Consider the following 17683-nt stretch of genomic DNA (forward strand, 5'->3'; position numbering starts at 1 on the left):
CTAACAGTGGGAAATACTTCCACCTATCTGTCATTTATCAGACTTTCCTTTGTCTGCATGTCCAGCCTTTATATTTAGCCTGACAATTAAGTGTTTTACCATTTTCTGTTCAGGACGACCAGGGCTACAAGTAGAATACACAACAATATGACATAAACAGTTGCATTCATGAGTCCCCCAAAGCAAGAACCTGATAAAAAATGAATTTATGAGAATGCTTTAAGTATAGAAACTGTTTGCTCAGTGGGAAATGAATATCCAACTAGTCAGTGACAATTGTGTGGAGTTTGGAGTTTGTGACAGCAACTATGTGAGCTTATTACAGTATTATAGACACTATGTCCTGGGATTTCCTGTGATCTTCTATGTAGAAAAACCCTTTACCTTCTAACGACTCAGTATTATAGACACTATGTCCTGGTATTTCCTGTGATCTTCTATGTAGAAGAACCCCTTACCTTCTAATGACTCAGTATTATAGACACTATGTCCTGGTATTTCCTATGATCTTCTATGTAGAAGAACCCCTTACCATCTAATGACTCAGTATTATAGACACTATGTCCTGGTATTTCCTATGATCTTCTATGTAGAAGAACCCCTTACTTTCTAACGACTCTTGTGTAGCTTGTGAGTGTCATAGAGCAAAATGTGCGTGTTCATGAGTCTCAGCTTTTCGTAGATAGCTTTTAATAGTTTGTAACTCAAACCATTTGAGCCCTACAGACATTTTTTGAAAAAGACCCGGCCCTGGGCCCCTTCGGGACCCTTGTCTCACAAATACAGCTCACACAGACCAACAGATGCAGAAGAAATAGACGAGTCCAATGAGACAACACTGAAGTCTGTAGCTCAAACACACAATGTTTAAAAGGGGTTAATGTCCAAATCGCGCCAACGTTGCAGTTCAAGATCAGTACCTGGCTATTTATTTGCTAGGTTTATAATTCTAGACCAGACAGACACCGGTATTAGAGAACCTGTCTGTCTGCATGCAATAGGAAGAACAAAGTGTGCCTGCGCTGTAGCCTCCCTATAACTCCCTCACACAGCGCAGTGGAAGTCTCAACCCATTGTTCACCCGTCTTGGAATACCTGATGGTCAAATGCCGAACCTTCTAGCCCCCGAGAGAGTTTTTATCTGTTAAGCTCGGGACCCTGGGACTTAAACCTGCCTCTGCAACTGGATCCTGGACTTCCTGACGGGTCAACCCCAGGTGGTGAGAGTAGGCAACAACACCTCCGCCACGCTGACCCTTATCACGGGCCCCCCCCCAGGGGTGCGTGCTCAGCCTTTTCCTGTACTCCCTGTTCACCCACGACTGACCCTTATCACGGGGGCCCCCCCCCCCCCCAGGGGTGCGTGCTCAGCCTCTTCCGGTACTCCCTGTTCACCCACAACTGACCCTTATCACGGGGGCCCCCCCCCCCAGGGGTGCGTGCTCAGCCTCTTCCGGTACTCCCTGTTCACCCACGACTGACCCTTATCACGGGGGCCCCCCCCCAGGGGTGCGTGCTCAGCCTCTTCCTGTACTCCCTGTTCACCCACGACTGTGTGGGCACGCACTACTCCAACTCCATCATCAAGTTTGCTGACGACACGATGGTGGTAGGCCTGATCACCAACGGCAATGAGACAGCCTACAGGGAGGAGTTCAGAGAACTGGCAGTGTGTTTCCAGGACAACAACCTCTCCCTCAACGATGAGACAGCCTATAGGGAGGAGTTCAGAGAACTGGCAGTGTGTTTCCAGGACAACAACCTCTCCCTCAACGTCAGCAAGACCGAGGAGCTGATGGTGGACTACAGGAAACGGGGCTCGCACACCCCCTGTCTACATCGACGGGGCCGCAGTGGAGAGAGTCAAGAGCTTCAGGTTCCTCTGTGTCCACATCTCTGAGGACTTTACGTGGTCCCTCTCACACCAGAACGGTTGTAAATCAGGCATGGCAACGCCTCTTCTCCCTCAGGAGGCTGAAATGATTTGGCATGGCCCCTCAGATCCTCAGGAACCTTTACAGCTGCACCATTGAGAGCATCCTGACTGGTTGTATCACCTGCACCGCCCGGGACCGGAAGGCCCCTACAGAGGATGGTGCAGACCGCCCAGTCCATCACCAGGGGGGCGAATTCCCTGCCATCCAGGACGTACATGCCAGGCGGTGTCTAAGAAAGGCCCGGAAAATTGCCTAAGAATCCATCCACCCCGAGACAAGCGGTACCGGTGTATCAAGGCTCAGACAAACAGACTTCTAAACAGCTTCTATCCCCTGGCCATAAGACTGTTAAATGGCTAACATCTACTGCTCTCCTTCTCCCACAGACTATCCACACTGGCTCTATGCCCATCCACATGTCTCTACCCACTCAGACACAACCTACACTGCTGCTAAAATGATTATTGATTAGATGTATTACTCCATTACGCTGCTGTCCATTTGATTATTCATTGCCATTAGCATTAGTATCCGTCGATTTATCCTGCTACTGGTCCCTATTTCTCATTTTTACATGTACAGCGGTTGTGAACAGCAATCATTGTCTTTCCACAGATTTTCAATGGGATTCAAGTCTGGCCTCTGGCTGGGCCACTCAAGGACTTTCACATTCTTGTTCTGAAGCCATTCCAGTGTTGCTTTGGCTGTATGCTTTGAGTCATTGTCCTGTTGTAACGTAAATCTTTGCCCCAGGCTAAGGTTGCTTTCACTCTGAAGCAGGTTGTCATCAAGGATTTGCCTGTATTTGTCACCATTCATTGTTCCCTCTATCCTTACCAGTCTCCCAGTCCCTGCTGCTGAAAAGCATCCCCATAGCATGATGCTGCAACCACCATGCTTCACAGTAGGGATGGTGTTAGATGGGTGATGAGCTGTGCCTGGTTTTCTCCAGACATAGCGCTCTACATTCAGGCCAAAGAGTTGCATTTTTGTCTCATCAGACCACAGAATCTTTTGCCTTATGATCTCAGTGGCTTTCACGTGCCTTTTTGCAAACTCCAGGCATGCTGTCATGTGCCTTTTTCTCAGGAGTGGCTTCCATCTGGCCACTCTCCCATAAAGCCCAGATTGGTGAAGTGCTGTTGAGACTGTTGTCCTTCTGGCAGGTTCTCCCATCTCAGCCAAGGAACTCTGTAGTTCTGTCAGGGTGGTCATTGGGTTCTTGGTCACCTCCCTGACCAAGGTCCTTGCCCGGTTTCTCAGTTTGGTCGGACGGCCAGCTCTAGGCAGAGTCTGGGTCGTTCTATATTTTTTATATTTCCCAATGATGGAGACCACTGGGCTCTTGGGAAAGAATATGTCATCAATTTTGAATTCAGGCTTTAACACAAGAAAATGTGGATAGGTCAAGGGGTATGAATACTTTATGAAGGCAATGTATACATACTGGCCCTGTGTAGCTCAGTTGGTAGAGCATGGCGCTTGCGACGCCAGGGTTGTGGGTTCGATTCCCACGGATCGAACCCACATACTGCTGCCAGTCACTTTCTATGTACAGTTGAAGTCGGAAGTTTACATACACTTCGGTTGGAGTCATTTAAAACTCATTTTTCAACCACTCCACAAATTTCTTGTTAACAAACTATTGTTTTGGCAAGTCGGTTAGGACATCTACTTTGTGCATGACACAAGTAATTTTTCCAACAATTGTTTACAGACAGATTATTTCACTTATAATTCACTGTATCACAATTCCAGTGGGTCAGACGTTTACATACACTAAGTTGACTGTGCCTTTAAACAGCTTGGAAAATTCCAGAAAATGATGTCATGGCTTTAGAAGCTTCTGATAGGCTAATTGACATCATTTGAGTCAATTGAAGGTGTACCTGTGGATGTATTTCAAGGCCTACCTTCAAACTCAGTGCCTCTTTGCTTGACATCATGGGAAAATCAAAAGAAATCAGCCAAGACCTCAGAAAAAAATGGGAGACCTCCACAAGTCTTGTTCATCCTTGGGAGCAATGTCCAAACGCCTGAAGGTACCACGTTCATCTGTACAAACAATAGTATGCAAGTATAAACACCATGGGACCACGCAGCCGTCATACCGCTCAGGAAGGAGACGCGTTCTGTCTCCTAGAGATCAACGTACTTTGGTGCGAAAAGTGCAAATCAATCCCAGAACAACAGCAAAGGACCTTGTGAAGATGCTGGAGGAAACGGGTACAAAAGTATCTATATCCACAGTAAAACGAGTCCTATATCGACATAACCTGAAAGGCCGCTCAGCAAGGAAGAAGCCACTGCTCCAAAACCGCCATAAAAAAGCCAGACTACGGTTTGCAACTGCACATGGGGACAAAGATCGTACTTTTTGGAGAAATGTCCTCTGGTCTGATGAAACAAAAATAGAACTGTTTGGCCATAATGACCATTGTTATGTTTGGAGGAAAAAGGGGGTCGCTTGCAAGCCAAAGAACACCATCACAACCGTGAAGCACGGGGGTGGCAGCATCATGCTGTGGGGGTGCTTTGCTGCAGGAGGGACTGGTGCACTTCACAAAATAGATGGCATAATGAGGAAGGAAAATGATGTGGATATATTGAAGCAACATCTCAAGACATCAGTCACAAAGTTAAAGCTTGGTCGCAAATGGGTCTTCCAAATGGACAATGACCCCAAGCATACTTCCAAAGTTGTGGCAAAATGGCTTAAGGACAACAAAGTCAAGGTATTGGAGTGGCCATCACAAAGCCCTGACCTCAATCCTATAGAACATTTGTGGGCAGAACTGAAAAAGCGTGTGCGAGCAAGGAGGCCTACAAACCTGACTCAGTTACACCAGCTCTGTAAGGAGGAATGGGCCAAAATTCACCCAACTTATTGTGGAAGGCTACCTGAAACGTTTGACCCAAGTTAAACAATTTAAAGCCAATGCTACCAAATACTAATGGAGTGTATGTAAACTTCTGACCCACTGGGAATGTGATGAAAGAAATAAAAGCTGAAATAAATCGTTCTCTCTACTATTATTCTGACATTTCACATTCTTAAAATAAAGTGGTGATCCTAACTGACCTAAGACAGGGAATATTTACTAGGATTAAATGTCAGGAATTGTGAAAAACTGAGTTTAAATGTATTTGGCTAAAGGTGTATGTAAACTTCCAACTTCAACTGTATAAACCCACCTCAACCACTCCAGTACCCCTACACATTGAATAAGGTACTGACACTAGGGCCGTTACGGTGACCTTATTACCGCCACACCGGTGGTCACGAGTCATGATTTAGTCACGGTAACTAGGCTTCTCCAGTCTCTGATGCTGCTGATGGTCATTAGTAGCCTGGTACTCAGCACTCTATTGTCCCTCAAATCACTCTGACATCAATGCAAATGTAATCGAAAATCTAATCAAACACTTAATGAGAGCCCATGAGCTGATGGCCTCTATTAAAAAGAGGAGGATCCCATCAGCTTTCTATAGGCTAGGCCTACTATATTTATTTATCTACTTTCCTAATATTAAGCACATTGCTTCTCTTTACAACAGGAGTATAGCCTACCTGGCTGGCATGAAAATAAACCACGGGGGAAAGCGTCCTCCATTCGCTATTTAAGTACATAGATGACATGTATTTTTCCCCGCTGCCCCTGTTTTGATACAGGTGCATGATAATGGTCCATTCTAAATCAAGACAAATTTCACACATATATTATTTAGTATATGTAAAGACGAGATTAAATCAAGAATAGTGTGATGGGTGACAATATTAGCCTGTCACTTGTGAATGATATATTATCTCATGTGAATGATGCCCAGCGTAAGAAACAATGCTTTTTTTTTTTGCGACTTCTTCGAATCATAGTCGCACACCTCATGTAGACTAGCCCATAGGCCTATATGTTTTAATAAGGTTTGAATCACAACTAAAGTAGCTAATTAATTTCCTAAAATGAAGCACATTAATCCACTTTACAACGAGTTTAGCAACCTCACTGGCATACATACGCAGCGCGTGAGTTTGACGTTTGGGGAAGATCATTTTCACCATAAAATGCACCTTTTATAATAAAAGCATTACATACATAATCACATTTGCGGTCACTTTTGAGAATGGGGTTTTCCTGCTAATGGAACATTTGTGCTTATAGCCTACTGCCCTGTGCGCATTGCTGTGCTTATAATGTGAAGAAATAGCCTAATAGTTTATCAACGTTTTAAGATAAATGTTCTCATCTGTTGCGTCAGGCTCATTGCTTAAAAAAGGTTTTTTGATGCTAGTGGTTGTATTAATTTGGGAATTTGGGATCTATCGCATCCCACAACTGTCACAGACTATGTTTGGAATATTTATTTCTCGGAAAGAATAGAAATAGGTTGACTGTGGGGGATAGTAGATTGACATATGCTAGTGCTTTTGCTGTTCATTAAGCCTACTCATCTTGTTGGCTGACGAAAAGTAAATGCGGACAATTCTTCCAATATCTTCAATATATGCCTCAGAATTGGATAAGGACACGCGCAGTTGAGTCCCGGATGTGTGTCTCTTCACTTGTAGACTGTGAGAAAGACCCGATCACATGATGGAGAACCATGTGAGTGAGACGTGCTTCAGGCACGCAGCGGGGAGAAGGGAGTTATTTACATTTTAGTCATTTAGCAGACGCTCTTATCCAGAGCGACTTACAGTTATTCAGCCCAAGGGCACAACGGCCACTGGCCACAAAAGGCATGGATTTCTTTAGGGGGATTATGGCAACACAAAGGGGATGCAGCCGGGAAATTCGAGGCATTATCAAGTGCTTGTCAAATTGTGAATGAGAGACTGATGGAGTGTGTACAGCCTGCGCAAAAAACAAAGCATAGCTCATGCCTTTCATGCAACTTAAAAAAAGAAATCATCATTAGAGTCGCATCATGCAGCCTTAGAATGTATTAAAAATCAAAACATATAGCACAACGTTTGTAGAACAACTAAAGTTACATTAATAACTCTAAATTAAGCATATAGGAGTACCTGTTTCTTTGTTAACCGCTGAACACAGAATAGCTGCATGTGCGCACTCCCTCAAATCATTTGGAGAAAATATCCTTTCTATTTTATTCAGCTTTGTTCAATTGTATTCTTTATACTATAAAATAATGCCACGGAATTCTTAGCAAATCTTGTCTGCTAAATGAACTAGTGTAGCCCACAGCCATTTGGCATAGCCAGATCAGGACCTAACATAATGCAGAGTATGCTATTCTGTTCTTCTGAAATAGACTAAATTTTCTTCATATCATGTTTCTTTAGACCTGTCTAAAATAAATAATGGAGTTATTGTGATGGTGTAGGCTATATTACATGGATTTATTAGACTTTTTCAAATGTAGATGTTCCAAAGGTCTGCATCAGTGGCTTGTAGGCTATGTGTGGAAGCCAGGAGATGCTAAATGTGTTTATGTTAATTCATGGTAAATTACCGTGAGACTGGCAGTTATTTGTTTGACAATCACCGGCTGGCAAAATGTAATGACCGCCACAGCCCTAACTTACACTAACCTGTATATAGAACCACTCCAGTACCCCTACACATTGAATAAGGTACTGACGCTGACCTGTATATCCAACCACTCCAGTACCCCTACACATTGAATAAGGTACTGACGCTGACCTGTATATCCAACCACTCCAGTACCCCTACACATTGAATAAGGTACTGACGCTGACCTGTATATACAACCACTCCAGTACCCTACACATTGAATAAGGTACTGACGCTGACCTGTATATCCAACCACTCCAGTACCCCCTACACATTGAATAAGGTACTGACGCTGACCTGTATATCCAACCACTCCAGTACCCCTGCACATTGAATAAGGTACTGATGCTGACCTGTATATCCAACCACTCCAGTACCCCCTGCACATTGAATAAGGTACTGATGCTGACCTGTATATACAACCACTCCAGTACCCCTACACATTGAATAAGGTACTGACGCTGACCTGTATATACAACCACTCCAGTACCCCTACACATTGAATAAGGTACTGACGCTGACCTGTATATACAACCACTCCAGTACCCCTGCACATTGAATAAGGTACTGACGCTGACCTGTATATACAACCACTCCAGTACCCCTACACATTGAATAAGGTACTGACGCTGACCTGTATATACAACCACTCCAGTACCCCTGCACATTGAATAAGGTACTGACGCTGACCTGTATATACAACCACTCCAGTACCCCTGCACATTGAATAAGGTACTGACGCTGACCTGTATATACAACCACTCCAGTACCCCTGCACATTGAATAAGGTACTGACGCTGACCTGTATATACAACCACTCCAGTACCCCTGCACATTGAATAAGCTGACCTGTATATACAACCACTCCAGTACCCCTGCACATTGAATAAGCTGACCTGTATATACAACCACTCCAGTACCCCTACACATTGAATAAGGTACTGACGCTGACCTGTATATTCAACCACTCCAGTACCCCCCCTATACATTGAATAAGGTACTGACGCTGACCTGTATATACAACCACTCCAGTACCCCCCCTATACATTGAATAAGGTACTGACGCTGACCTGTATATACAACCACTCCAGTACCCCTGCACATTGAATAAGGTACTGACGCTGACCTGTATATACAACCACTCCAGTACCCCTACACATTGAATAAGGTACTGACGCTGAACTGTATATACCTGCATTCTCATGTTACTTCATCATAGTTCTTCTTTTTTTTACTATTTATTATTATGAGGGCAGTGTTGGGAAAGAACTCTCAAGTAGGAATTTCACTGTACTGTTTTACACGTGTTGTATCCTGTGCAAGTGGCAAATAAACTTGGAACACAGTACTGCACACACACACACACACACAGACACACACACACAGACACACAGACACACACACACACACACACACACACACACACACACACAGAGACACACAGACAGACACTAAGCTGATAGTCATCACGCTGTAACTCTCAGTGCCAAGGAAAGGAGCACAGGCATGTGGTTGTCTCCATATGAAACCAGATAGTCTTCCCTTTCTCCTTGCTGCTCCACACAGCAACACTACCCCCTTAACGCAAACCATCTGTGAAACAATGTAGCAGCTCTCTCTCTCTCCACATCTCGGAGAACCCAGTGATTTCAGGCTAAATTAGCAGCCAGTTGTCCTGTGCGCGCGCACACACACGCACGCACACACACACACACACACACACACACACGCGCACGCACACACACACACACACACACACACACACACACACACACAGCAGCTCTTTGATTTGACTATTTATAGGAGCTTTAGATAAATGCAGGCAGAGGGAATTCCATCAGGACGATGTAATGTAATGCTGCCCGCTCCGCCCGCGCACACACAGACACACACACACACAGACACACACACACACACAGACACACAGACAGACACACACACACACACACACACACAGACACACACCTCCCTATTGCTTTCATCCTGTGATCTTGTCAGGAAGTTATTGTTCCTATCTGTAGCCGCCTGCAGACCTGGCTGATGGTTGTTATGGTGATGGGGCCAGACACACAGACAGACACGCTGGTGATGGGGCCAGACGCACAGACAGACACGCTGGTGATGGGGCCAGACACGCAGACAGACACGCTGGTGATGGGGCCAGACGCACAGACAGACACGCTGCTGGATGGGGCCAGACGCACAGACAGACACGCTGGTGATGGGGCCAGAAGCACAGACAGACACGCTGGTGATGGGGCCAGACGCACAGACAGACACGCTGCTGGATGGGGCCAGACGCACAGACAGACACGCTGGTGATGGGGCCAGACGCACAGACAGACACGCTGCTGGATGGGGCCAGACACACAGACAGACACGCTGGTGGATGGGGCCAGACGCACAGACAGACACGCTGGTGATGGGGCCAGACGCACAGACAGACACGCTGGTGATGGGGCCAGACGCACAGACAGACACGCTGCTGGATGTGAAATTGTGTGTGTGACTGGCTTGTTTGGGGTCATAACGTCTGGAAGAGCAGAGCAACACAGGTTGCATGTCTCTGAGGAATGAGGGATGGAAGGAGGGAGGGAGGAATGGATGGAGGGAGGGAGGGAGGGAGGGAGGGAGGAATGGATGGATGGATGGATGGAGGGAGGAATGGATGGAGGGAGGGATGAATGAATGAATGAATGAGGGAGGAATGAGGGATGGCGGGAGGGAGGAATGGATGGATGGAGGGAGGGAGGAATGAGGGATGGAAGGAGGGAGGGAGTGAGGAATGGATGGAGGGAGGGATGAATGAATGAATGAGGGAGGAATGAGGGATGGCGGGAGGGAGGGAGGAATGGATGGAGGGAGGGATGAATGAATGAAGGGAGGGAGGAATGGATGGAGGAAGGGAGGGGGGAGGGAGGAATGGATGGAGGGAGGGAGGAATGAAGGATGGAGGGAGGGAGAGAGGGATGGAGGGAGGAATGAAGGATGGAGGGAGGGAGAGAGGAATGAGGGAGGGAGGGAGGAATGAAGGATGGAGGGAGGGAGAGAGGAATGAGGGATGGAGGGAGGGAGAGAGGAATGAGGGATGGAGGGAGGGAGAGAGGAATGAGGGATGGAGGGAGGGAGGATGGAGGGAGGGTCTTGCCATATATTTTCAAGCAGATTTAAGTCAAAACTGTAACTAGGCCACTCAGGAATATTCACTGTCCTCTTGGTAAGCAACTCCAGTCTAGATTTGGCCTTGTGTTTTAGGTTATTGACCTGCTGTAAGGTGAATTTGTCTCCCGGTGTCTGTTGGAAAGCAGACTGAACCAGGTTTTCCTCTAGGATTTTGCCTGTGCTAAGTTCTATTCTGTTTATTTTTATCCTAAAAAACTCCCTAGTCCTTGCCGCTGACAAGCATACCCATAACATGATGCAGCCACCACCATGCTTGAAAATATGAAGTGGTACTCAGTGTTGTGTTGGATTTGCCCCAAACATAACACTTCGTGTTGAGGACATAAAGTTTATTTCTTTGCCACAAGACATTTCAGCTTTTCATTTTTTATTAATTTCTAAACATTTCTAAAAACATGATTCTACTTTAACATTATGGGGTATTGTGTGTAGGCCAGTGACACAACATCTCAATTTAATCCATTTTAAATTCTGGCTGTAACACAAAAAAATGTGGAACGGGTGTGAATACTTTCTGAAGGCACTGTATGTGCAAAAGTACAGTACCAGTCAAAAGTTTGGACACACCTACTCATTCAAGGGTTTTTCTGTATTTTTACTATTTTTTACATTGTAGAATAATAGTGAAGACATCACAACTATGGAATAACACATATGGAATCATGTAGTAACAGAAAGTGTTAAACAAATCAAAATATATTTTACCCTTTGTCTTGATGACAGCTTTGCACACTCTTGGCATTCTCTCAACCAGCTTCATGAGGTAGGCACCTGGAATGCATTTCAATGAACAGGTGTGCCTTCTTAAAAGTTAATTTGTGTGGTAACAAGGTAGGGGGGGTGGTATACAGAAGATAGCCCTATTTGCTAAAAGTCCAAGTCCATATTATGGCAAGAACAGCTCAAATAAGCAAAGAGAAACGACAGTCCATCATGACTGTAAGACATGAAGGTCAGTCAATACGGAAAATGTCAAGAACATTGAACGTTTCTTCAAGTGCAGTTGCAAAAACCATCAAGCGCTATGATGAAACAGGCTCTCATGAGGACCGCCACAGGAATGGAAGACCCAGAGTTACCTCTGCTGCAGAGGATAAGTTCATTAAAGTTACCAGCCTCAGAAATCGCAGCCCAAATAAATGCTTCACAGAGTTCAAGTCACAGACACATCTCAACGTCAACTGTTCAGCGGGGACTGTGTGAATCAGGCCTTCATGGTCGAATTACTGCAAAGAAACCACTACTAAAGGACACTAATAAGAAGAAGAGACCTGCTTGGGCCAAGAAACACGAGCAATGGGCATTAGACCGGTGGAAAGTTGTCCTTTTGGTCTGGAGTCCAAATTTGAGATTTTTGGTTCCAACCGCCGTGTCTTTGTGAGATGCGGTGTGGGTGAACGGATGATCTCCACATGTGTGGTTCCCACCGTAAAGCATGGCGGAGGAGGTGTTATGGTGTGGAGGTGCTTTGCTGGTGACACTGTCTGTGATTTATTTAGAATTCAAGGCACACTTAACCAGCATGGCTACCACAGCATTCTGCAGCGATACGCCATCCCATCTGGTATGGACTTATTGGGACTATCATTTGTTTTTCAACAGGACAATGACCCAACACACCAGGCTGTGTAAGGGCTTTTTTACCAAGAAGGAGAGTGATGGAGTGCTGCATCAGATGACCTGGCCTCCACATTCCCCCGACCTCAACCAAATTGAGATGGTTTGGGATGAGTCGGACGGCAGAGTGAAGGAAAAGCAGCCAGCAAGTGCTCAGCATATGTGGGATCTCATTCAAGACTGTTGGAAAAGCATTCCAGGTGAAGCATGCCAAGATTGTGCAAAGCTGTCATCAAGGCAAAGGGTGGCTATTTGAAGAATCTCAAATATAAAATGTATTTTGATTTGTTTAACATTTTTTTTGTTACTACATGATTCCATATGTGTTATTTCATAGTTGTGATGTCTTCACTATTATTCTACAGTGTAGAAAATAGTAAAAATAAAGAAAAACCCTTGAATGATTAGGTGTGTCCAAACCTTTGACTGGTACTGTATGTGGACACCTGCTCGTTGAACATCTCATTCCAAAATCATGGGCATTAATATGGAGTTGCCCCCCCCCTTTGCTGCTTTAACAGCCTCCACTCTTCTGGGAAGGCTTTCCACTAGATGTTGGAACATTGCTGCGGGGACTTGCTTCCATTCAGCCTCAAGCATTAGTGAGGTCAGGCACTGATGTTGGCCGATTAGGCCTGGCTCGCAGTCGGCGTTCCAATTCATCCCAAAGGTGTTCGATGGAGTTGAGGTCAGGGCTCTGTGCAGGCCAGTCAAGTTCTTCCACAACGATCTCGACAAACCATTTCTGTATGGACCTCGCATTGTCATGCTGAAACAGGAAAGGGCCTTCCCCAAACTGTTGCCACAAAGTTGGAAGCACAGAAGCATCTAGAATGTCATTGTATGCTGTAGCGTTAAGATTTCCCTTCATTGGAACTAAGGGGCCTAGCTCGAACCATGAAAAACAGCCCTAGACCATTATTCCTCCTCCACCAAACTTTACAGTTGGCACTATGCATTCGGGCAGGTAGCGTTCTCCTGGCATCAGCCAAACCCAGATTCGTCCGTCGGACTGCCATATGGTGAAGTGTGATTCATCACTCCAGAGAACGTATTTCCACTGCTCCAGAGTCCAATGGCGGCGAGCTTTACACCACTCCAGCCGACGCTTGGCATTGGGCATGGTGATCTTAGGCTTGTGTGTGGCTGCTCGGCCATGGAAACACATTCTGTGAGCTTGTGTGTGGTCCCGTTCTGTGAGCTTGTGTGGCCTACCACTTCGTGGCTGAGCCGTTGTTGCGCCTAGACATTTCCACTTCACAATAACCGCACTTACTGTTGACCGGGGCAGCTCTAGCAGGGCAGAAATTGGACTAACTGTCTTTTTGGAAAGGTAGCATCCTATGATGTTGCCACGTTGAAAGTCACTGAGCTGTTCAGTAAGGCCATTCTACTGTCAATGTTTGTCTATGGAGATTGCATGGCTGTGTGCTCGGATTTTATACACCTGTCAGCAGCGTGTGTGGCTGAAATAGCCAAATCCACTAATTTGAAGGGGTGTCCACATACTTTGGTGTATATATAGTGTGTTTATAGTGCTTGTATGTTGACCAATAAAACAAATGTCTGTTGCTTTTCTGTCTTGTCTTTCAGGGGGAAGTGTAACATCGCCCATTTCTCCGACATCTTTGCTGCCAGGGAGTTCAAAGCTCGCATCGACTCCTTTTTCTACATCCTGGGATACAACCCAGAGACCAGGTAAGACTGTCTGACTATTTGTTCTGATACAACCCAGAGACCAGGTAGGACTGTCTGACTATTTGTTCTGATACAACCCAGAGACCAGGTAGAACTGTCTGACTATGGGTTCTGATACAACCCAGAGACCAGGTAGAACTGTCTGACTATGGGTTCTGATACAACCCAGAGACCAGGTAGGACTGTCTGACTATGGGTTCTGATACAACCCAGAGACCAGGTAGGACTGTCTGACTATGGGTTCTGATACAACCCAGAGACCAGGTAGGACTGTCTGACTATGGGTTCTGATACAACCCAGAGACCAGGTAGGACTGTCTGACTATGGGTTCTGATACAACCCAGAGACCAGGTAGGACTGTCTGACTATTGGTTCTACTGCTGGTCTTTTCCTCTCTTTGTCTTGTGAGACTCCGTTGGTAAGAGTGTGACTAATAACGCCATGGTTGTGGACTTAAAAGCCAGATGTAGCAGTTTGTATATCAATATCAAATCATTTCTGGGTAACAATTATGTACCTTTTCAGGGGGGAAACTATTTCTCAAGCAAGAATGTTGCTAGCACTTTCTGGGAGGGGTCTGAGTGCGGAGGGGAAAACTGAAAACTAGCTGTTATTGGCAGAGAGGTTTGGAACTCTTATAGTCATTGGTCTATGTTGGATAAAAAAATGTCACAACAGGCCCAATTGAAACAGCAAATTTGTCTGTAAACTTTCCACATGTCGAAAAAGCAAAATACACTAGACGAGGTGGGATCTTTTTTGTGTCTGTAAAATTAACGCTTTTATGTGCAAATATTGATATAATAACCATCATATCAAAGTAAACTTGGAGTCAGGCAATGACATGTTGTGTGGTCCTCCCACTACGACTCAGGAATTTAATTGAATTGAATTTATTTTGGGTAACAGACATACACAACAAAATGTGCAATGTGGACCCAGAGAGGATATCACTTGAAAGTATTAATTAAAACGCTTGTTTCCAAAGTGGTCCTTTGCAGTTTATTAGGTTACAGATGAAATATCTTATGATTAACTTTACAGGGTGGTGAAAGTGCACGGTGATATTGATGCTCCTTTCCAGTAGATATCGAGGGTCTTATTCTGGTGACATGATGATCAAAGAGAAATATTCTCACTTTTATCCATAATAAAAATTGTGATTAATTTGTAAAATTACAAAAAGGTTAACTGATTAACTGACAGCCCCTACTCTGTCAACTTATCTGGTAAAATAAGTGTAAAATAAATAACACATGCATAAAACCACCAAAGGCCATAGATCAGGGATCATCAACTAGATTCTGACTCGGGACGATGTTTAATTCTTCAGCGAACATTTGCATACGATCGCATCGTATTATTCGTGGGAATACTTGGGAACGGATTTCCTAAATTTAAAATCGCTTGGAGCTGGAATGTTCTATGTCCAACAATGAAAATTGTCAAGAATTTTATATATATATATATATTAAAAATTAAACCACCCGTGTGCCAAATTCGGCCCGCGTGCCGCCATTTGGGATCCCTGTCATAGACACTTTGTGTGTGTATAGAGGTCCTGCTAACTCTGCTGTTAACCTAGTATGGCTCCTGGCACTATAATGATTACAGCTAAAACGCTATATGATGCTGAGTGCAAAATAAACCCCAAGGTCTTAAATCTGTAAACAAAATGTTATTTATGGCTGCTATTTTGGTATTTATCAGGATCCCCATTAGCCGCTGAAAAAGCCTCAGCTACTCTTCCTGGGGTCCACATGAAACATGACTTAATACATAGTACAGAACATTTATTAGTCAAGGACTGAAATACATACATTTTAAAATGTCACACATAGCCTACATATCATGTTATATTAATGCCAGATATAAAAACGGCCATTAGCATGATCAAGGATAGATTTAGGATATTTTTCATATAGTATAAGATATCCTTATAAAAAGGTGAATGTTACGTTATTTGCCATTAAACATGATTATTATGGTGATGGATGTTACAATGACCTAACTTTTGAAGATATTTCCATATAGTTCACTGCAGGGACAAAATAGCAGCGTGATTTAAATGTTATGGTAATAACATGGTAATATTCTGGTAATATTCAAACCACAACACAACCTGCCCCCTTTCATGTTATGAATAACACCGCTTGTGATCAAACTTAACATTTACTAGGAATGAACTCTTCCTGGAAATGCTTTGGCCTAATATCTCGAAAGGAGTCATGAATTGTTCATGTAGCTTAATCCCTTAAGATGCTCAGTTTTTTGGTGTCGGGACTTAAATCTTTTCATATCATACTGACATTTACTTTAGCCCGTAAGGTCAGTGTCATGCACTGTAACCACACACTATTTAACATTCACAGAGGACATCATCCTGAAGTTCACGATTGACACTTTAAAATCATTGTAGTTTTATACCTGAACCAAAAGGAACTGCCAGCCCTACATATTAAATACAGCAGTCATGTACTTCTATCTGAGAGTGGATGTATGAAACGCTGTTGAACTAAAAAATATATATAGAAGTGCCATTGTTTTGTAGTTTATTTGAGGGCTGTAATCATGCACTTGGGGCAGGCAGACACCCTGTAGTTACACTGTATCTATGAAACAATATACAGTATTTACCCGTAATTTTAGCTACACTGTAACAATGTATCCACACTGTAGCCTAGTAGCACTTTATCACTAGTGGGCTCCTTGACGTGTTGGAAATCAGGAGTTACAGTGTAGCAACTGCATGGCTGGACGTAAAATAGACATCCTCGTCGGTCGCTGTGCTGCCTCCCTATTTCGTACCACCACTGTTGTTAGTCTGGAACCCCCTAGTTCAGAGCCAGGGCCCCAGTCTACCCTGCCCCCTTCCTCTCCCTCTCCTCCCCGGCTCCTCTTGTTTGGTATGCGGAGCGCTGTGTCAGTTGTCTGCAGCCTCTCGTTAAATTCCAATGGCCTTGTTTATTATAAGACCAGACATACGTTCGAGAGGGGAGCTGGATTCCGTATCCTGCCTGCGCGCGCGCGTGCGTGTGTAAATTGTTAGCGCATGCTCAGTTGGGTGTGTGGTAGAAACGGGAGCTCGAGCTGGGCTACGCTGTGAGGTCACAGTGGAAAACCGTCTCCGAGGCTCCACCAAGCGCTTTGCGTGCTCCTCCATTTTGAGCACCTGGCAAATAGGTGGGAAGGAATAGAGTGAGTTGATTGACAACGACCACTACAGTTCTAGACAAACTGTCAACATCCCGACCGTTAGAGATCGGTGTCAGAAATGGACGACTTGTTCGCCCCGCGGAGGTAGGTTGATAAATATATTAACATGTTACTGTTTAATTTCGCAAGTAGTTTTCTGAGACCAGTCTGGGTAGTCGCGACTCGCATTCCATCTGTCTAGTGGTGTAGCAAATGTGTTTACCGAATGAATTTCTTTTATACACCGAGTGGCATTTGTCACAGATATCATAAGAATATGCAAATCTGATCATAGTTTAATTTATCGGTTACTGTCCTTGCACGGGGTGCATATCCCTGCCAGTCTTACCTTGCGTAAAGGTAAATCGCGAGCCGAACGTGCTAGGTTGTAACAATTTGGCATAAGTAACGGCATATGAAGGCGAAGCACTACCTTTCGTAACCCATATGATGAGCAAGCTAACTTTTTCTCCTTTATTTTTGTTGCCTTAGGAGAAATAAGAACAGAAGCAAGT

At 44.6% G+C, this 17683-nt stretch overlaps 1 protein-coding gene across 3 annotated transcripts in view; it reads left to right on the top strand.

The window, feature by feature from the left end:
* The first annotated feature begins 17112 nt into the window (after positions 1–17112).
* Positions 17113–17683, top strand: part of rerea (arginine-glutamic acid dipeptide (RE) repeats a) — a 104153-nt gene continuing 103582 nt past the window's right edge. For all 3 annotated transcript variants that reach the window (XM_084184241.1, XM_084184242.1, XM_084184240.1), the window contains exon 1: positions 17113–17273. In XM_084184241.1, the coding sequence (XP_084040367.1) occupies positions 17248–17273 (26 nt within the window). In that variant the 5' untranslated portion in view covers positions 17113–17247. The remainder of the gene's footprint in view (positions 17274–17683) is intronic.

This window comes from Coregonus lavaretus (genome assembly GCF_964263955.1).
Source record: "Coregonus lavaretus genome assembly, chromosome: 20".
Taxonomy (NCBI): Eukaryota; Metazoa; Chordata; class Actinopteri; order Salmoniformes; family Salmonidae; genus Coregonus; species Coregonus lavaretus.